The sequence below is a fragment of the Epinephelus fuscoguttatus genome, linkage group LG5 (assembly GCF_011397635.1).
Source record: "Epinephelus fuscoguttatus linkage group LG5, E.fuscoguttatus.final_Chr_v1".
Taxonomy (NCBI): Eukaryota; Metazoa; Chordata; class Actinopteri; order Perciformes; family Serranidae; genus Epinephelus; species Epinephelus fuscoguttatus.
Genome location: NC_064756.1, coordinates 17,636,907 through 17,659,302, shown reverse-complemented (window position 1 = coordinate 17,659,302; position 22,396 = coordinate 17,636,907). Strand labels below are relative to the sequence as shown.

Genomic DNA, 22,396 nt, shown 5'->3' with positions numbered 1-22,396 from the left:
AAACGTTATGGTTGAAACCTGTGCATGTATGATTAAGAATGTGGTCTGATTGTAGTTTGACATGGCAACAAATTTGACCAATTTTAGCAACAGTAACAAGCTAAGACACCGTTAATTAGGAAGTACTCGTCTAAAGACATTGGGACTTTATTGTCATCTCATTTGAGGACATTGGGACTTTATTATTGTTGACAATGTTTAGTTTTTCAATACTTGTCAGATCCTACTGATCCCAAATTGCTGGGAAAAATTAAAAATGCATACCAAACAGAAGTTCAGGTCTCTAGAGGATACGGCTGGTCTTAAAAGTGTTGCGTCTGTTCCCCATGCATTTTGGCCTTGGGATTGAAAGGACAGATATGAGAGAGTGGTACCAATCATCTTGTCTAACTCTATGCCAGAAAGCAAATTAAAGTGTTTCCCAAAATGTTAAACTTATTCTTTAACAGTGATGCAAGTTGAAATAGTTCGGATTGTATACAACTGATGGCGTTACTTTTAGAATAATTGCATAATCTCAAAGAACATCAAATTCCAACTCATGATAGTTAAACACCTATTTTTTAGACAGAAACTCGGAATGCCACCAAGAACGAGAACAGCAACATCGCATGTCTCTGGGGAGTTCTTCACAGCTGAGAGTGAATTTATTATGTGTGTCCTGTTAGCTAGTGTCGGGGCTTATGAGAATTCATTTTGAGCAGATGAAAGTCAGACAGGATATGTTAGATGGGATGGCAGATGTAGGAAATGGGGTTGCCTTGTTATAGGTAATGTCCTGTGGGAGTGTGTCTCTGAGTGAGAATGTATCATTGCGAACTGTCACTCAAGAAAAATAGTTTGGTTTGCACAGAATAGAGAGTTGGATTGAAAAGAGGTGAAGTTTAATATTAGGCAAGTGTTTGCTCACCTTTGGCACTTTTAATTAGGAGAAAAATCTCAAGCTTAATATCTCATCTGCATCGTCAGTTCTTTTCTTGTGACTTCAGTAATTTCTCCACTGAGACATGTTTTTTGGTCTCTGATGCACGCTGGTTGCTTGGTGATTAGAGTGTGATTGGCACTTGGATCAGAAATAGATCTCAGAGCCATGAAGAACATCACACCCTGGCACAGGAGGTGGGAGAGCCAAGTTTCATTTGTGAGAATTTACCCACATACATCCTGGCAGACGCGCATCCATGCAAATACACACATACAATCAAGATTTTTTTTTTTTTTTTCTGAGAACTTTTACACCCACAAACACATTTAAATAGACAGAGTCACACAGCATCATTGTCACAGTTACTTAAGTGTAAAATCAGGGGTCTGAAAGCTTAATTGCCAGTGTGAGACTTTGCGTGCATGTGTTTAAATGTAGGGGTGTGAGTCAGACTGTCACTGATATAATCAGTGCTTCTGACATCATCTTATTTCTGGAGATTGCAGAACTTAAACTTTCTGTCAACTTCAGAAGAGATAAATGTAATGTGACTGGTTTAGAACAGACATGATTTTCATGAGCCTGTTTCTTGACTTTTATGGCTTCAGTGTAAAGCATTAAATAAGTGTTGTGATGTTTGTCGCAAAGGCTCATAAAAGAAAGCCATGAATACAGCCACAGAAAAACTGATTAAAAAATGGAGACTAAAATTAGTTGCAGACCAAGTTAGTTAGTTGCAGAGACTGGTAATTCAATGGTTCACCCCCTTCTCCTGGGATTTCCGACTATTACCACTCGCTCGAGCAGATGCGACATCCCACTCCTGTAAAAATTTACATGCACCAGCGTTTTTTATCCAAACAAATGCTATCATAGTTACAGCTCTTTAATACAAACCCTAATAATCGAAATAAAAGACCAATTAGCTTTGAAACATGCCTCAAGTAATCTACGATTTGATGTCATGAGAACTAAGTGTTTTTGTGCATTTCCTATATTAGGAAATACTAATTAATTCAATGTTTATAATGTGTGTTTAACTGACAATGTGAGTAGTCATGAAGAAAGATGAAGAGAGAAGTAGAGAGTGGGCACGTAACAGAGACAAATTAAACTTTATTTGGTTCCATATTTGGAGGCAATTTACTGGAAGAACATGTCTTTACATGCATGGATAAACCCAGTAATGACAGCATCTCATAATTTCATGTATTTCATTCATCCAGTGCCTACCCTGCAATAATATAGTTTGGACAGTGACACATTCTTTTCTTCTTTTTGTTTTTTTGGCCCTGTACTGTAGTAAATTGGATTGGCTATAACACTGGCTGTGAGGTTGAAGAGCTGACTTTGCTGATTTGATGGTGTTCACGCCCACATCAAGTAAACAATTGTAGCATTCATAGCCCTTTTCAGAGTCCCCAAATTTTAATAAAATAAAATAAAATAAACTGGATACATTAAAGGAGCTATATGTAAGAAATCTAAAGCAAATAGTCGTAAAATCCTCTTTTTATGTGTCACACAGACTAAGGAATAATGTTCATGTAACATACCGATCTCACCGACAACAATAGTACAGCCAGAATATTCGCATTTAAAAAAATATTTTACGGTCCGCAAATCATGTTTATGTTTTGAATTTGTGTTTTGGCCTGTTGCGCCACCCACCGCCGTCTACCAGTCACGCAGTCAGTAGAGTCTCAGCATCAGTTACAGTTACGACTAAGCTACAGCAGCACGGCAAGCAGCATTAGCAGTGTCCCGGTACATAACATTAGCAGCCGGCTCCTCCTCAGCTGTATCCCGGCAGCAGCGTTAGCAGCAGAGGAGCCGGACTTGCTCGAACGGTCCGCTGGAAAACCAAAGATCAAGGACGCGGCAGCACGGCCCTGCCACGGCAGCCGCCCATGGGCAAACAAATCAGTCTCCAGCGTGCCGCTGTCCAGCAACCTCGAATCTGCGGACACGACTTGCAGCAGTATTTTGATTTTGAGTGCAGTAACCATTTTGGCCACATTCTTACATACAGCACCTTTAAAATCAATGTAAATAAAGTTACTACAATACCCTGAAACAGGTGTGTCAAACTCATTTTAGTTGATGGGCCACATCCAGCTCAACTTGATCTCAAAAGGGCCGGACCAATGAAACCATTGCATATTGACCTCTAAAATAACAACACCTCAATTTTTCCCTTTCTTTTCATGGAAAAAAGTACAAGAACATTCTTTAAATGTTCATATGTCTGTTTTTCCACATTCAGCCAGTCTTCTTCTTAGTCGTTATGTCTGCATTTATCCACACATGTATATTTTTTAGCTATAGGGTTCCGCCAATATTGTTTAAGGCTAGAACTCTGATACAGATTCTTTGGTACTGAAGCTGCTGGTTGACATTTTTTTGCACAATGTTCAATATCTATAAGTATTTAGTGTTTTTTCAGAGAACTATATTCTGGTCAGGATGGAAAAGCCCCTGAGGCAGCATTTTACATGAAGCAGCTACTCACTGTTTCACTTCATCCAAAAACATTGCATTTCTTAGCCTAGTCATTGAGTGGGCCGGATTGGACCCTTTGGCGGGACAGTTTTGGCCCACAGGCTGTGAGTTTGACACCTCTGCCGTAAAACTTATTATATATATTAAAAGCCTAGTCCAAATTAAACACCCAGTCACTCTAACTAGCCCGGTGTGGGTTCTTCGGATGTATAAAATCAGGTTGTTAGCTATCTCAAATTATATATCCATTCCTCGATTACCCTTTAAGTTATTCATACTCCTTCAGTCTGTAAGGGTCCTCACATCAACAGAATCACAAGAGTTTTTCATAAAAATCAATCCCAAGTTGTGAGTATTGTTTTAAACAGGATAAAGTGGGGTTGTGTCGGTATCCCGGCTGCCGTATTCCTTGAGTGCTGTAGCTGTCTCTGTCTCTGATGTGCTCTCTCTTAGAGAGAGATCAAATGAAAGATTTATAATTGATATATTATCTGTAGCCTAATTTTTATACGAGTAATATTCACTGGTTTCAATTAACAATTTGACTGTATTACACGTTCTTTGCTGAGCAACAGTTTGGTGTTTAAGGAATTAAGGGCCTGTCCCAAATATAGGCCTGTCATTGGATGTCATTGATTTAAGCAAATAATAGCCCGGGCTATTGATTGAAGTTTTAAATTCCTTTCAGTCTGTGATTGTCTGAAGTCTACAGTCAATAGCAAAAACATCTTATCTTCCTTGGCGATGCACACAAGGCCTGCAGACATCCTCACTGGTTGTTTAAGGGTTTTTCTGCCTTCACTCTGGTCCTCAACTCCACACTGTGGTGACTGATGTGAACAGTTAGGTACATTCCACTGTTTAGCCATAACTGTGATGTACCGGCTCGTATGTTAAAGGTCCAGTGTGCAGGATTTAGTGGCATCTAGTGGTGAGGCTGCAGAATTGAAACTTCTCCTGTGTGCCAAGTGTATAGTAGAACTAAAGCGCCCGGTGCAAAACGCTAATGGCCCTAACTAGAGCCAGTGTTTATTTTGTCTGTTCTGGACTACTGTTGAACAACATGGCGGACTCTGTGGAAGAGGATTTCCATTGTAAACGGGTCATTCTTATGTATCGAAAACACTACAATTCTTAATTTCAAGTGATTATGAACTAATGAAAACATAGTCACATATATTATAAACCATTTCTCCCATTAGATGATCTGAAATACCACACACTGCACCTTTAAGCACAACTCCTCTGCTGTATTGTGCTAACAATGGGGGACTACGTAAAGAAAGTAAATGATTTCTGCACCCTCAAACACTGGTATAGTCACTGTTTCACTTCAAGTCCAATGCAGAGTAGTAAAGAGTTAAAGGAAAAACAGAAACGTGTAAATGTTCTAGTATTTACAAACCACACAGCATATCCCACTCTGCCCCCAGCCTATCTGTTGGCTTCAGGATTTTACTCAGCCCCGATTCCATCTCAGCCTTTAACTCAAAACCGTACCCTCATTTGCAAAGCGGGCAGACGAAATGTAGCTGCCACTTTCCAGCACTGTCAATTCTATGGACTGGATCTGTAATAGAAACCTCTTCTCTCCTCATCGTATCATTTGCATGAATTTGCAATGGTGTCATTGACACGACTGCTGCATGATTTATAGTAAGGTCAATGGTGTGACTGAGAAACTCCATCAAGAAGAGCTGGTTGCTCCTTGAGGAAATTTACATATTTTCTAATTTTAGTGTCTTAATTCTACTTAATGCGTTCTGTCTCTATCACACTCTCCTCTATCTCTCTCTAACACACTCACACACACACTCACACCTGTGTTAATGGATGGACACATTTTTAAGTAAGTTAAACTGTTCTTTAGAAAATGTGCAGAAAATGACGAGCCTGCCGACAGTATGTTTAACTAATCAGCAATTAACGCCAAAGCATTTTGGAAATATTCAACCTACATTACCAGAAAACTTCCCCAGGACAAACAAATGCAAAAGATGCTGGATGTGTCTCTTTCCCAGCTGGACTGATAAAGTTTTTATTGTCTAGGACAAAACAAAATAATAGGCAGAACATGGAAAAACAGAGATCAAACCACATAAAATCTGACGAGCAGGATGATTGGAGTTTAGCTGCTAAGCTGGTGCTGCCGTCCACAAGTTCACTGGAGGATGGAAACACAACACATGTGACAAATGTACGAACAAGACAAACAAACATAGCTTTTGTTGCTTTGCTGCACTTATCACTGTATAGCTTAACAATACAAGAGCAGCGTCTGGAAACGGTGAAACTCATGAATATTAGAAAGCTAGTTACAGAGAGTTGAAATTCTCTTTTAGCCTGCCTCCAGCTCAGGTAGGTCAGAGGTCAGGATCAGCTATACAACAGCAGTCATGTAAGAAGCTATGAAGAGCTCTTTATCTTCGTCAAGTGCTCTTTGGCTGATTGAATGCTGAAACACTTGAGTTTGAATCCAGATAGTGTGTTGAAACAATGTCTAACCCTGCAGGCCCTCTGCTGCCCTCTGATAATATTCTTCTTCTACAACAATAGTAATACCACTCTAAATATCGTGTAAGCTTTGCAAGCAAGATGATATCATATGACCTTTAAGTCAATAGAAAGAAACTCATTAGCTCACTAACTTACCCTCTCAGGATAGTTGAAAACAGGCTGCAGTATTGTGGATCAGAGGGCAAAAGAGTTCATAAGAAACAAAGCCAGATAAATGATTGTGACACTCAGCCAAATTCACACACAAGAGTGACATGGGTAAGTTTTTCTTACAATTTAAATTAAGCTTACTCATCTTGCACAGGCTTCCTGTCACCCTGGCCTGGAGAAAGTTGAAAACAGCCATGTCTTGACTGATGTTGCACTAGCTACTCCTGTTTACCTGACAGAGGCTCATGGTATTTCCTTGGGGACAACACTGCCAACGACTACTGCTTGTAGTATCTCCACCTATAGGTCTGTGTTAGGCGCAGAGTTTCAACCCACCAAAGCCTACAATATGTCCACGGTGAAACTCGATGGCTTGAACTATTGTTGTAGCTGATCTATAGTTCACACACTCACTTGTATAAATATAAGATGTGATGTGGATTTAGTGGCTGCCTGTGGGCATTATTTTTTCACAGAAATAAGGAAAGATCGAGAAAAAATGGAGACAGTCACATCAGATCCATGTCTGTGGAGTGATAATAAGGTGACACAGTTAACCTGAGATCTAAGAGATGTTTGTGGATCTTAGAATAAAAGTGCATTTTATAAATGCTTTCAAAAGTTTGCTGTGCATTTTCCTTTATGTGCACAAAAACACACACTTCAAACTATAAAAATACCCATTTCATGTACGAAGAAATGACAATGGTCACATACACGTGTAAAAAAAAATGCCACCTGGGGCGCTGGTGGCTTAGTGGTAGCGCAGGCGCCGCATGTACAAGGTTGTTGCCGCAGCGGCCTGGGTTCGACTCCAGCCTGTGGCCCTTTGCTGCATGTCACTCCCTCTCTCTTCCCCTTTTATGCTTGTCTTTCCTATCCATTCAAGGCTTAAATGTCCCAAAAAATATCTATAAAAAAAATGTCCTAATGAACACTTAAACTGCCACTGTGAGCTCTCTAGAGCTGCCCCCAATAAGAATTTTCCTAGTCAACCAATAGTTGTCATTTAGGGCCATTAGTCGACTAGTCATTGCGTGTTTACGATATTAATTTAATTGTTAAATTATATATTTTGGGCGGGGCAACACAATGGTTTGAGTTCAAGGTCTGAGAAGGATAGTATCAGTAACATTGTTAACACTAAAATTAGGGACCATACACATGCCGCGACTTTACCGCCTGGAAAATGCGAGGTTAAGCAACCTTAACAAGAATCATATATCCTATTTACCTGAAATTCTGAGTGCAGAGCCGATCTTCTTCCAGGTGCTGTTTATAAGTGCGTAGGCCTATCGTCCATAGGACAGATGTAAAGCTCGGGGTAGCCCTGCACCAACATGATCAACTTTTCCGTATTTATCAGACTGAATATTTACGGAAGAAGGAAAAGATATGTCGGCTGTGATTGGTTCCTGTGTCTGTCCTTTCAAATTAAATTCCCACATGGTCCAGTCATATAGGTTTCGATTTCTTTTGAGGAGGGGCAGCTCTAAATAGTGTTCCACGCTTGTTTTTTCTCTTTTTTTTCTGCCATTAAGTTATTAATGAAATGTTGTCGACTAATATCCTTCCTGGTTGACTAACATTCGGTCGACGATTAGGAGGCAGCCCTAGAGCTCTCCTTCCTAGTGTCCTTACTGGGTGAAAGTTCCTGACACATAAGCACTTTTATGACTGAATGGATCTGTACAGCCAGGCCTCTGATCAGCAGAGTGGAAGAATTCCTTTAGAAACAAACTGTGCTCAAACACACATGCACACACACACACGGGCACACACACTTACACAAGCTCATGACTGCCGCACACGCACACACACGCGCACACTTCGGAGCAGTGTTAATTGCTGAGCCAGAATTAGCAGAAGGTGTGACTTCTGAAGAAAGACTGATGAGACAGAATCACTGACTGAAGCAAAGATGAGGAGAGAGAGGAAAAGATGGGATAGGACAGGAGGAGGAATTAAGGGAAGTTTGCAGTGAAGAGGTGGAGGAAAGGGCCAAAGCTTCATCATCATCTCCCAGGGGTGCAGGCTGCGGTGGCTTGATTATGCATTCAGCTCTCTCGCAAAAACCACACACCGCTCAGAAAATACAGCCCTGTCAGCCTACTTCAGCACACAGCCTGACCTTCGACTGTGTGTGTGTGTGTGTGTGTGTGCGCGTGTGTGCAGGGATTTTTTTTTAGATTTTTAGAAAGTCAGCAATAGAATGATGAGAGAAATTAATAAGTTTGTTGTACATTTTTTTAAATTTGACTTGTTATTGAGCTGATTAGACATTCAGTGGGTATAATTATGATGTTCATTAGTACTGATGAGCAATTATTGTACTAAAAACACAACTTTAAATAACATTGTTTATAATTTATCGCAAGTAAAGCAATGAAGCTCATAAGCAGAGCCCATGGTAACAGTTACAAAATATATTTTTACATTTTCTTTTTGGATATATGTTAGGTAGGTAGGTAAGAATTATCTCTTTTTATAAGAGCGTGTGTGTGTTGTGTGTGTGTGCATGGGTTTGTGGTGAGCTTGTAAAGTAGACAAAGCACAGGGACAGGTAAGCACAGTGTTTTTGCTGTTTTGGCACAGCAGTGCGAGGAACTTCACAGTAAAGACAGACACTGTTATTTAAAAACACTTATCAGCATAACAATGTTTATGAGCTCAGTTCTATGCACAGTACATGCCACACACAATTTATTCTCTGTGTTGACAAGTATATAATTTACCGCGATAGTTTGTCCATCCCATGGCCTCAAGAGCAGCTATAAAACAGGATGTGATTGTTCTTGGTGACGAGAGAATTGCTTGTAATGGTTTTGGTGAATCCCTGATTTCCATGTTGGACTGTGACGAGCTCTCCTTTCAAATTCACTGTCGATATTTATGAGCGTGAAAGAGGGAATCTAAATGTCTTTGTTGACCCTTTGACATTTTCTCCAGAACCACGTCAGGCCAAGTTTTCCACTTGCACATGTAAAAAATACCAAAATCTAATGGGTGTGAGAAGGTCAGACTACACAGTCATATCCCTAAACACCATTAAAACACAATGTTCAGCAGATCCACAATCAAGCATTGTTTAAAACTGGATTCTCACGCCATAAAATCATGATAGAGGTGATCCGAGTTATTCTCTCTCAGTTATCTAATAAAACAAACTCTGCAAACCACAAAAGGACACGTTCAAAGGAACAGATCATCACTTTGGGAAATACACTTATTCACTTAAGTTCCAAGAGTTAGATGAGAAGATTGATACTGCTCTTAGATCTTTCTGTAAATACAAAGCCACCAGCAAAATCCAGCTTAGCTCAGTATAAAGACTGGAATCAGGGGATACAATTATGCTGCGTTCACATGGAATCAGGGAGATGGAAAATTGGGTATCATTTTAATGGATAAGAGCAGGTGAGGCTAGTAGAGAATACTGACAAGGTAACGGTAGACAGCATTGTCATTCAAAGTTGAAATATTTTAATTTTTGCTGTCCTCTGCGATGGAATTTACAACCAGATCTTGCGTAGCTTCCTCACACAAGAGGAAAATGTGGGCATCAAAATCTGGACAATTACTGGACACTACTAGAAAAACTATGTAAAATGATAAACATGAAATTATCGTAATATATTTTATTAAGATAATAAAATCACCATCTCAACATATCATCATACATGTGTTATTTTACGTTCCTGCTGCTTATCCATCTGCTGTCTGACGTCTGTCTGATTACATGTGTACGCAGCATTAGCCTGGCTCTGTCTGAAAGAAATCTGCCTCTAAAGCTCTCTATTAATCAATACACTCCAATACATTATGTCTTGTTTTCTAATCCATACAAAAAACATAGCATAAAAAAGGAAAAACTGCAGTTTTAGGTGGAAAGCCAGGCTAGTCATACCTGGCTATACTGTATGTAAAGGATTTTGCACACTTAGACTATTTTTTCTTTCAGATATGTTTTTTAATACTTTAATACTTAAAGACAAAATGAAAAGACACATTTCCTTTCCTTTCCTTTGTCTCTCTTAAACTTGGCACTGCAGCTACATGAAGGGGGGAGCTATCCTCCCTCTCTGTCCTCCACATTCTGTGGTCTTTTATTCTTTATGGTCCACATCCTCCTCCTCTTCATCATCATCCACCTGAGTGTTACTATCTGACCTGTTGAAAGTAGCTATCTGAGTTATGAATCATTCTCTGTCTTTTCGTTGCAGCATCTCGTCGCCACATTTTCTTCACCTGTTCTTAGTCAAACGACTCCAAAGGCTCTGACGGATGTGAAAAACGTAGACAATTAAACCTGTTCCGAAAATTTTAATGATGGACGAAAGTTTCGGACTACAACATGAGGTCGTATTTATTTTATACATGAGACAATTGCAGAAGAAAAAACAGACTCAGTGTGCAAAGGCCTCAAGTCCTCATTGAAGGGACCGAGAGTTTTATTATCCACTAATTTAATACTTGGCAGGAGAGTGAATCAGCGCATTTCCAATACTGTTGAACTATTTTGTTGAGGTATGTCTGTGTACATTAAGCTGAACGCTTTATGAGAGCCAAAGTACATTTGCTGAGGTCGTGTTATCACAGGATTGAAATGTCACATTTGAATTTGTATCGTTCGTCTGTGTATTTTCTTGTGCTTCCTTATGTCTCCTCCACTAAAGTCTAGTTGGTGTGTTTGCATGTAGATTTGCATTTTGTGCGTATATGTGTCTGTGAACAAGCTGCTTTGCTTGTGTGTTTAATTACAACTGGACTAACTAACTGATTAGTTGTAACCACTAACAGACAGCAATCGCCTCACCACAGACTTGTACCGCAAGGAGGAAAACATCACAGTCACGCCCGTGGGTGGAGCCATCCACAGCCCACGCTACCCCAACGCTTACCCCCGCAATCTGCTGTTGTCATGGAAACTGCTGTCGCCACCAGGGAGCCGCATTCACCTGGAGTTTGACGGACACTTCGGTCTGGAGGAGGCTGAGAATGGAGTGTGCAGGTAAAACATGAGATTCGAAAAGATGGAGAAATAAACAGATGGAGAGAGGAGTGATGGTATTCAGAGGAGAGGATTGGAGTGGAGTAGAAAAGGAGAGAGGGACAATAGTTGAATGGACAAAAGAGGAGCAGAGGTGCAGAGCACAAATGAGAGGAGGTATTGATAAATCACAAGCAGCTGTAAAGGAGAAAAGTCAGATGATAGTAACAGTGATTAAAGAACCAGAGTGTGAGTGAAGCAGTGATGGAGAGGACCATTTGGAGTGACAAAGAGGAGAGGAAAAGTTTATGGAGCAGAAGTCTCCAGTTGAAAGGACGTTCAACAGCAACAGTAAAATGTGTGACCGTGATTTGTTAATGCATGCACATTAGCACACCAACAATAAGATGTGATTGAAAGGATGTGATAGAAAAGCATATAAAAAAGTGTAGGGGGTGGAATCACTGCAAACGAGATGGATAGTTGAAGTTTGCTTTCTTGGCAAGAAGTATAAGAAGTTTGTCCTTGAGGGTTGAGGGGAGAAAATAGACTTTTTTAATCCCCATATGCAACTCAGCCGTCTTTGTAAGCACTTTGCTGAAAAGACAATGGGGAGCAGGAGGGGGAGGAGAGGAGGGAGGAGAGATTTGGAAAGGTGGGAGGAGGGAGGAAGTAGCTGCGCCCGGTTTTGTAAATCTTGTTTGTCACATTGGCTGTGTGTGTGTTTGATAGATCGACTCACTAATTGACGGGAGCATTGACTGCTGGAAAGTTACCCAATAACTTTTCCCCGTTGTTCTGCAGGCTTGTGATTTCAGAATATATGGTATAATTGTCCCATCACTAATTTGATTATTAGTGCTGAATAAACTTAAACCCTTAAGTCAACCTAAACTACCTAACTAGGAAGTGTCAGGAGGAGATCAATGTGCACGAAAGGAAGAAGGAAAATCATTAAATTATAAATTAAGTCTTAAATTTGTAGTGCAGGCTATAGTTTCTTTTGGTTATGAGAACATTGTGCTGAGCAAAGTGGATACTGAGATCTGAAAACATTTTTAAAAATAGGCTTATTTGCTTTCTTGCCTTGTGTTTGATGAGAAGATCGGTACCACTCCAGAAACAGCTAGCCTGGGGCCTTCCACAGGTAACAAAATCATCCCACCAGCACCTCAGAAGCTCACTGATTAAGGGCCCTGACAGACCAGGCCAACTGTCACCAGTTGGTCAGTGTTATGCCGATGGTGAGCGTCTGCAGCCCTAGTTTAGTTGGTGTGTCCCACACCTTTGGCAAAAGCCCACCCATATTCTTATTTGACCTTCAGCGAGAAAGTGTCTTAGCATACTTCCCCAAATTTAGGCATAAAACTGAAAGAAAACGTCTGGAAGGTCAAAGTTGTTTGTGACTATTTCACTTTTTAAAAAAAAAAAAAAAAAAAAAAGCCATTTAGTCATTGAATTTCCAGGTGTTAGTAATCACAGTGAGATTTTGAGTGAAATGTTTTTACCAAAATGGATGAAAACTACAAAAATAAGACCCACATTTTTTATCTTACTGCCTTCCTGAGTGTCCTCTCCTCCATTTGTGAGGACACATTCATGTTTTATTTTCAGTTTCAAAGTCTCATTTTTTCTATTTTCTTGACATGCAGGTTTCATCCTCCATCTTTCCCTCCTCCCTCCCACACATTCATCTACCTCTCCATCTCCATCTCTCTATCTCACTCCAGGTATGACTTTGTGGAAGTGGAGGACCAATCCGAGACCAGCACTATAATTTGGGGTCGCTGGTGTGGGCAGAAGGCACCGCCTAGTCTCAACTCCAAAACCAACCTGCTCAGAGTCACCTTCAAGTCTGACGATTACTTTGTTGCAAAGCCAGGATTCAAAGTCTACTACTCACTGCTGGTGAGACATACACTTTCACCCAGACAAACACACACACTACAACACACACACACACACACACACACACACAGCTGACGATGAATCATGAGCTGCTATTTGGGACACAGCTTAAAGTTTTTATTATTTTTTTTTTGTCACATCGGGTTCAGCCCGAGTACCACTGCGATGCTCCAGGTAAAATGCTTCTTTCACTCCTTTACTTCCACAATAAAAAAGAGAGATGGGATGATAGGGGGAGATATGTAGATGGGAGAGGAAGGAGGAAGTGAGAGAGGGTAACACTGTCGGGAAAATGCCAACATGTATTAGCCAGCTGTTCTTTTCTCACACGTCCACTCGACAATAGAGGAGAGATGGAGGGATAGGGGGAAGAGGGCAGGGGGGTGAGGATGAGAAAGTGTTCTCTTAAAGGCTGTCAAATGAACGGATAAGGAGATTAGCTTTGTCATTCTGTCAGGGAGAGGAAAGAAGAAAGAGGGGGACTCTGATTTGAGGATGTTCTCCCGCCCTATAATCAGCAGGAAAGGGAGGAGAGAAAGAGCGGCGGAGAAACGGAGAAGCATTTAAAGATGTTCCCTGGCTTCCCCTTTTATGAGTGCAGAGGAGAGGGGAAGAGACAGAGCATCAGAGACAGGGCTGAACTAGTGGCATCGCTTATTATCTGAGGGAAAAACGGAGGAAAAAAGTGGTATAAGCACAGATGGAGTAAAGGGCAAGACAGGGAGAGAGGGAGATACTGTATTTGCAGACTATGCTTCAGTTTTATACAGTCACTCTGACATTAAGTCCCTGTGATAATAGTTACCTTGGCTCTCATTACAATTTGTACTAAAAACCCTACATACACCAGCAAAACCTCTTTTCATGAACCAAAAATCTAAGAAACACTGTTTTTACTTGAAACATACGACTGTCTTTTTTATTATTATTAGTCAAAACTGTCTAAGTTTCCTACTCCGGCCTTAGCACTCAGTCCAAAGCTCATTGGTTTCTACTTATGACATAAACAAAAGGTGCATATATATGGAATAATTTTATATTTTAACATGGATAGAGAAAGGCATCTTTTGAATGGCAAGTCCAGCTTTAAAGCCCTGCCAGATGATTCTCAAGACAAGACCAAAGTTATTTGCATTTATTGTCAATGTGAGTTACCACCAAAGTACATTGAGCTGCTTAAAAAAAGTTGAGTTGACCGTTGCAATAGTAATAAACGTACATTTGCATAAAGCACATAATATATCCACTCCCATGTTGATAAGAGTATAAAAGCTAATATGAATATCCCTTTAAGGTTAAGGTACAGGACTTGCCCTTGCAGTGATTAAGGGTGGCTCAACAGTGTGATATGCAGTATGAGCGCCATTTTGTTGTTGATATTTTGCAAATTACGTCATGTACTCAGATTTTAGTGCTGTAACGACTAAATAAGCACCATTGTTTGGCAGTAATGAGGGAAGCTGTTGCTTTACAAATGAGAAAATGACAGTTTTAAAACAAATTAAATAAATAAATTCTGAAATGCAAAACACAGAAGGGCAATGAGGCTTTTAAGGTGTTTTTCAACTGACACACTTGGTTGCATCTGGTTGCTATGATATGGATTATCCCTAAAATGAAGGTTATGGCGCGCAGGGAGTACAGCCCTGCCAATCCGTGTAGGTTCAGTATTAATTCTCCTCTATTGTTGTTGTTCAGCATTTGTACATGTAGGATGTGACAGTTGGTCCAAGACATACTCACTACCAACTTGTCAAATACCAACGCTTGGTCGGTGGCCCTATACGACATACTGTGACACTCTAGCTACCATTCCAGCATCAGTTTTGGGTTCTCAGGACGGGGTGTCAATTTACTGTCTTTTCAAAATAAACTTTGGAAATGTACAGTTTCTGGACTTCCACAGCATGGATGATGTAGGACATGGTTTGCGGGAGCTCCTCGGGGATGTGTTAGTATAAATACATTTAAAATCCACACATATGTCTAACACCTGTTTACTGTACTTCTTCTGGCTGCTTTATTATCACATTCCACTCTTTGGGGGTCATAAGCCTGCAAAATGGCAAGTTTTAGAGCAAAAAACAAGTCTGCCAAGTCAAGCTGCAGTAGGATATGTACAGTTCTGCTTGTTAAATGCATACAGGCTCTTTCCAAAGGTTAAGTTTGCTTCCTTAGGTTTAGGCAACAAAAGTACGAGGTTAGGTTTAGGAAAAAAAAAAAAATCAAAGTCTGGCTTAAAATAAGTACATTTGTTACTAACGTCATATAATGTCACATAACATCACTATCATAATATGCTACACATACTAGTGCACTACATCGTTATTAAGATAACGGTTTTAACGACTTTGTATCCACCCTACGCAGACTTTCTCACTCTTTATACCATGATAGTTGCTCAGGGAATCAAAAATTGCCGCCGCCCGATGCGTCTCATACCGTCGCTAAAGGATGCTTCAATGCGTCAGCATCTGATAGCCTCGGCCATTTTTGTCTTTATTGATAAGACAGCTACAGGAGACGCAGGAAGGCTTAGGGGGGATGACAGGCAGCAGAGAGCCGCAGGTCAGAATTTAACCTGGGCCGCTGCAGATGACTCAGCACAACACTCTGCCAGGTGAGCTAGAGGTCGCCCCAAGCATGGGCATTTGATGAGTTGGGAGTCAGACAGAGTTGGTTGGTCTTTGTGGTGGGTTTTTCGTCCCATCCCTCCTCCACTGTGATTGGACAGTTGGGTAAAAAAGCGACAGTGTCTAGCGGCTGCAGCATTTTACCCCAAGTTGAACAGCCCTAATTTGTTGGGGACTATTTTTAGCCGTGGATCAATACACACAGCCATGAACTACATGTTTGAGCCAGATGTGCTCTTCACGACCTCAGCTGAAAATACAAGAAAGAAACTTCACCAAGTTCAACCCAACATAATGACTACAAAGTAAAAGTACCCCAAAATATAACTCCCTTATCTCTCTCCCTCTCTCAGATTCTCATTGCTTCTCTCTGTGTCTTCCCTCCCTGCTCACCCTTTGTTATTCCTCCTCTGGTCAAATAATCACACCTCTGTACTTTAAAAACAGAATCCAACTCCTGAGGTTTATCTCATTTGATCCATTTTACCCATTTTTCAAAGAGCTCCCGTGTTTGAGTGTGCGTTTATATCTTTCCATCTCACACACACGCACACACAGCTTCCCTTTAGCTAGACTGGAGCTGTGTGTGTGGCTTAATTTAGCAGGTCTAATTTGTTCTCTCCAGACCTGTCGAACAGATAAGAGGGAGGAGGAGAGGAGGCAGCGAGAGGAAAGGAGGACGAGAGAGGCAGAGAGAGAATGAGGAGAAGCAGCATTGGAAGGAGAGAACAGGTGTCTGAGATGGTATCAGCATGTCAGCTAATGACTAAAACAACCTGAACGGAGAGAGGCAGACTGAGAGAGAGGCATTTGTGAGGTAGTGAGCTATGGAGTGGACTGAGGTTGACTAGATAAGGTAAAAACCATGAGGGAAAGCAAAACAGCATCAGTGTGTGAGAGAGAAAAGGCAGAGTGGAGTCAGATGGAAGCATGCAGGGAGAAGAGAGGGAATAAAGACCAAAACAAAGTACAGTTTGACAGCTAAACCCTCGCCGTGTTTCAAATCTAAGTGGGGCTTGGTTGTCTAATACCCAAGAAGACACATTACTGACTCCTTATCATGTGTGTCACAATGATCGCCAGAGAAAAATCTGTCCTTTGAGGCTAAAAGGAGAGTGTGAACTGTGACATGTAGGAGGAATGACATGTATTGCTGCTGTTTATGACCTTTTGTGGCTGCTTGTTAATTAGAGGAGCATCGTCCCACCGCAGTGTTGGTTCTCCTTCTCTTCAGGCTCAACCACTTCAGGCATCTTGGAGGGATTGGAAAGCTGTCTGATCTCTGTCTCATTAAACTTCAGAAAAAGCATCTCCAACAATTTCAGCACATACAGTGATACAGAAGGAATAAGAAGCTGTGATGGTGTTTTTCTGAAGCCTGATCAGTTCAGCCAGTGGATGATCTGTGAATGAGTAAGCAAGGGAGTGGCGTCAGTGAGAGCTGCGAAGACGAACATATGTCCCGTCTGTAGTCCATCAGTGCAAGTTATCCATGATTGTATTGCCCACAGTTGTTACAGTAGGTGACAACCTGACCTGTTACTGCAACTCAGCTGCTGAGGTTCCAGTTTAGTTGTCATTTTCCTTATTTTTAACCAAAACCAATCAGCTTCACACTGCTCTCTTTGCTGCAGTGAAGTTTACCATCCCTATAGCCAGAATAGATGTTGGCGTCGTATGTTTCTGCAAACCACAGATATGTTACATACACATTTCATATGTCGTAGATATGTACAAGTTTACATTTCTTTACCAGTGGTGGTTCCAGGCCAGTTTCAATGGCCAAGTTATGATGGCAGAATATGCCTAGATTTCTTCTTTCATCTTTGTGCTTTTTACGTGTGAAAAAGAATTCTCAGTAGGCACTCCAGCCATTGCGCTACAGAGTGACGTTCATTTACCGGAGGCATTTTATATCTGGCCCCCTAAAACCGCCATTGTTCTTTACATTTCAATTTTGTGTTCTGACAACACTGTGGTAAACATGTGGTGGGGACTGACTATTGTCCCATTGGCCAGAAAATTCCAAAGCCCTGTTGATCCGAAAAATGTCCCATTGGACTGAAAGCCCATTTTTCCAACAATCTGTTATTCCTAAAATCAAATACCAATCAGCAAATGAAATATTGGCATTGTACGTTTATATAAAACAGGTAATAGGTCAGCTCAGGAGTTAGAGCAGGTCATCCACTAATCAGAAGATCAATGGTTCAATCCCCAGCTCCTCCAGTCTGCATGTCGAAGTATCCTTGAGCAAGATACTGAACCCAAATTGCTCCTGATGGCTGCTCCATCGGTGTGCGAGCCTCGGCCACCAGTGTATGAATGTGTGTGTGAATGTGACTCGTAGTGTAAAAAAAAAAAAAAAAAGTGATTTGAGTGGTCAGATGACTAGAAAGGCGCTATGTAAGTGCAGTCCATTTACAAGTGTTTCACACTTGTCACACTTTCACACTGCTGTTGTAATTGTGTGGTTGGGTTTAAGCAGAACATAAAAACACTTGGTTATGGTCAGGAAAAAGACCACATTTTAACTAAAACACTAACGTTCTGGGGCACAAAAGTTGCTGGAAAAGCAGGGTTGGGTCGTTGAATAACTCCCCAGATCGGTTGCTCAAACACTGCTGGGAAACTTAAACTAACTGCAAAGAGTGTGTATTTTTGGAGAAATGGGACTTTGGAGCAATGGGTGTTTGTTTTGGGGATAACAGGCTGTCGGAGAAATGAGCCTTTGGTCCAATGGGACATTTTTTTGGACTAATAGGGCTACAGAATTTGCACTGTTGGAACAACGGCATGGCACCCATGTGGTTTGGTTTAAGCACAAAAACCACTTGATTAGTATTAGAAAAACATTGTGTTTGGGTTTAAAATACCCAGTTTTATTGCCACAAACATGGCACGACATGTCCCCGAAAACACCTACTTTTGTTGGTCTCCAACAGAAGTCTGCTGCTGTGTGCTGCTTCTCAGCTGTCTCACCTATGTGTCATACCGTGCATCATCCCCCACTCCTTCTGGTGAGAAACTCAGCTCATATACATCTAATCTGAGCAACGTCACATATATAAAATGTACAGATGTAAAATATCTGGGATTTTCAGACAGAATCGTACAGTGTCATTTTATTTTGCAAATGGGCTGAGCTCACACAGATCTGCACGTGGCCTGTGAAAACCAGGACAGATTGCAATCAGATTTGTGATCTATGTCTGATATAAGAATACAGTCCAGTCAAACAGAGGCCTTGCTCATAATTCGTGTCATTACTTCCTTCCAAAATCACTATTCCTTGACCCTTTTTTATATCTTCTTTTCAGCTGATGTGCTTCATCATCTGCAGTGCAGACGTACATGAAGTGATGAGTGCTTTTGATTGCATAAGATAAACATAGTCGGAGCTATTTGCTTAGAAAGGCTGAAAGGAACAATCTATAAGTGCAGAAATCATTATATACATTGTGAGCAGAAGTAACTCTGAGTTTATCTTTGTAAGACTCCAGAGCCTTATAGATTTTTTACTTGTGTTTCTTTGTTGCCAGTATTGATTTTACTGTCTGAGATCATACGAGTAACAGTAATGTATTTTGGGTGGGTATTCCTGAGAGCTGCCATGCCAGGCGCAGTGGGAAAAGACTACTGATGGAAATATGAGACAAGTTAGTTCCCAGAATCCCATTCTGAGTCATCCAACATGTGCGTTTCTCATACAGAGTGGATATTCCGTGGAATGTGACACAAAATGAAACCAACAACTCCTTCATGTGTCCTTGTGTGTGTGAGATAAACAACACCAAACCAAACACTTTCAAGTATCATGCTCTATCATTATTTGCTCAATTATTCCTCTTTATTAATGTGTGTTTGATGCCGTTTAAATTTCTATTTGAGATGCTCTCGGTGGCGCTAATTTCACTGTCACAGTCTCAAAATCCTCTTAAGTACCCAGCTGTGGGTTTGTGAACACCAAGCAAACCTCTATTGCTGCTGCTGGAATTACACTGAAGATCCACAAATTTAATGACCCTGATATATTTACATAAATGTACTGCAAATTAAGACCAGATGTTTCACAGTAAACTACATGAGAAGGAGTATTTATCTGGCTTCAACCTGAAAATGACCTTAGACTTAGACACAGATGAGACAGCATAGGTGTGTCCGGTGTGATTTATCTACTGACTCGAACCTCCTCTAGCTGGAAGCCAGACAACTGGTCATGCGGAGTAAAAGACGACAGGGAAAAGCTCTCGCCTTCCTCACCATCTACCACACACTTAATCCTCAGACGCTCCACTGTCCGACTGTACAAAATGGAGGTTGAAAAGGGTAGCTCCCTGGTGTCCCCTCCACTAGACTGCAACTGTAAATATGAATTTGTTCCCTCACTGCTGGTGAATATGGCGATGGTGCCTGAAATATTACTTTTAGCTTCGATAACAAATATTGCTTCATAAATCATACTCAGGTATATTAAAAAACAATTCACCTACAACATGAGCTTCTTTTAGCAACTTGACAAACAGCCTCTGAAAAAGATCCCCGCTCCATATTTTAAAGGCTTTAAGGTATACTTTGCAGTGTTGTTGGTTATATAACACACTCGCCAACAAAAGTGAAAGTGAAAGCCAACCCCAGATTCACTCCTTGCGAAATGTGTGTTTATTTTTTATTTTTTTAAAGATATTTTTATGTGCATTTTTTGCCTTTAATTGATAGGATAGTGAAGTGTGAAAGGGGGAGAGAGAGGGAGAGACATGCAGCAAAGGGCCACAGGCTGGATTCAAACCTGGGCCGTTGCGGCAACAGCCTTGTACATGGGGCGCCTGCTCTACCACTAAGCCACCAACGCCCCGCGAAATGTGTGTTTATTTTGTGCTATGTCTCTCGAACATCTGCTGCTTATGGTCTGGCACCTGGGCGCTACCTTTTTACAAAGCCCCGACCTCACCTGAGTGCTGTGGGGGCACACACCCTCAAGCGTCCCTAGCACAGAAAATAAGAAAATACAAACAGAGGGCAGAGTCACTGCAGATAAATACATCACCACACGTTTCCAGTGGGTCAAAGGTGATGACTTAAGAGGGATTCATAGGCCTACTTGTGGGGCAGACCCTTTGGCATAGCCTACGCACAAAGCCTACACCGTTGTGAGCATTTATACATGTGCGGTGGTGTGTCTGTGTCACTCTGCAGTTACACCTCTAAAACACTAGTCGGCGGCGGAGGTTTCTGTAAGGTGCTGTAAAGTTTAGTTGATTCAAAACACACATTAAACATGGCTTAATAGCAACAATTTCAAACACAAGAACACAAATCAGCCTCACTATAGCTTGCAGCATTCACAGACAAACACTTGTCTTTATCTGCACACATTTTCCCCACAACTACAACATGCTAATGTTTTTAGCACAAGCCTATGGCATTTTACATTGTATAAATTAGCCTAGCAGCTAACAAACTTTTCCTCTTCTCATATGAAACCAGGGACAACAGCAACATTTAACAAAAGTAATGTTACACAATTTGGCTCCATAACAACTCACAAGGTTCACAGACAAAACAACTGTCTTATACTAAAAAGGTTTTCCAAACAAATACAACATGCTAACATTATTAGCACAAACCTATGGCATTTCACATTTTATAAATTAGCCTAGCAAAGAGCGGAGATTTCCTCTGCTCATATGAAGCCAGGATAAATCACACACAGGACTTAAAATGCTAATTTGTGGAGGCTTTATTGTCTTCACAATGTATTGTTTCGTATCTGTGAAATCTAAGTATGCAAAAGCTTCGGGAAATGGTTTCAGCTTACAAGAATAGACAGGAGGTCTATGTCACCGCAACGTGTAGTTACATTTCTGGGCACGTCAGGCTAAGGCATAGGTTACAACATAGGCTCCACAGTGACACAGATATTCCCCCTTAGAGATTGCTTCTGTTTGAGCCTATGCATTGTTTTTAAGAAAAATCCTGCAGAGTATGTCTTGAACTTTGATACATGAAGTTTACATTCTACTGAGGTTCATCAATGGTGTGAAAGCAAAGCAGACCAACTACAGGCTCGTGTGACAGAGGACCTGATTTAGACGTGCATTTAAGGGCTGGGCGATACGACCTCAAATGAGTATCACAATTAATTGAACACTTTACCTCAATTATAATTAATGAATGAATACTTTCTTTTTATTTTTTTGCCCTCATAGTTCACTGAAAAGGTTTGTACAGTAAATATGATTACCTATTAAAGCCAGGATATTTTTTCTAATGAAAGAGGGCACATCTAATATCTGATTTTATATTAATTGAAGGAAACACACATGGATGAAGTATTTCTTGAATCTTTTTCATACTGTGTAGCCTGTGTAAATGCTTGTCTAATCAAGACTTGCTTTGTGGAGGCACTTGTCACTGGGCAATTGTTAGTCTCTTTCTTTTGTCTGAGCCATGCACTGTTCATATTCAGTAACATGATTGTGCTTCAAGTGCTGAAACAGATTGGTAGTATTACCTTTGGTTGCTAAAGTCTTTTTCCCACAGTGTTTACATTTGATTTCTATCTGGTCAGTGCCGTCTTTATGAAAGCTAAAATGCAGGGGCGTTTCTTGGGACTGAGAACATTGGGGGCTGAGCCCAGAACCTTATAGGGAAGTCTAGGGGATCCTACCTGGGAAAAAAGCTCTACGCTTTCTTGAGCCTTATTGCGCCTTGTCTACAGCCAAATACTGCCAACATGTACTTCAAAATGTGTCAAAATAAAATTATATT

At 40.8% G+C, this 22,396-nt stretch overlaps 1 protein-coding gene across 3 annotated transcripts in view; it reads left to right on the top strand.

The window, feature by feature from the left end:
* pdgfd (platelet derived growth factor d) overlaps window positions 1-22,396 on the top strand; it is an 81,718-nt gene that overhangs the window by 31,139 nt on the left and 28,183 nt on the right. For 2 of the 3 annotated variants that reach the window (XM_049575652.1, XM_049575654.1), the window contains exons 2-3: window positions 10,895-11,105; window positions 12,815-12,992. In XM_049575652.1, coding sequence (XP_049431609.1) covers window positions 10,895-11,105; window positions 12,815-12,992 — 389 coding nt within the window. The remainder of the gene's footprint in view (window positions 1-10,894; window positions 11,106-12,814; window positions 12,993-22,396) is intronic. The other variant, XM_049575653.1, reaches the window with a different exon arrangement.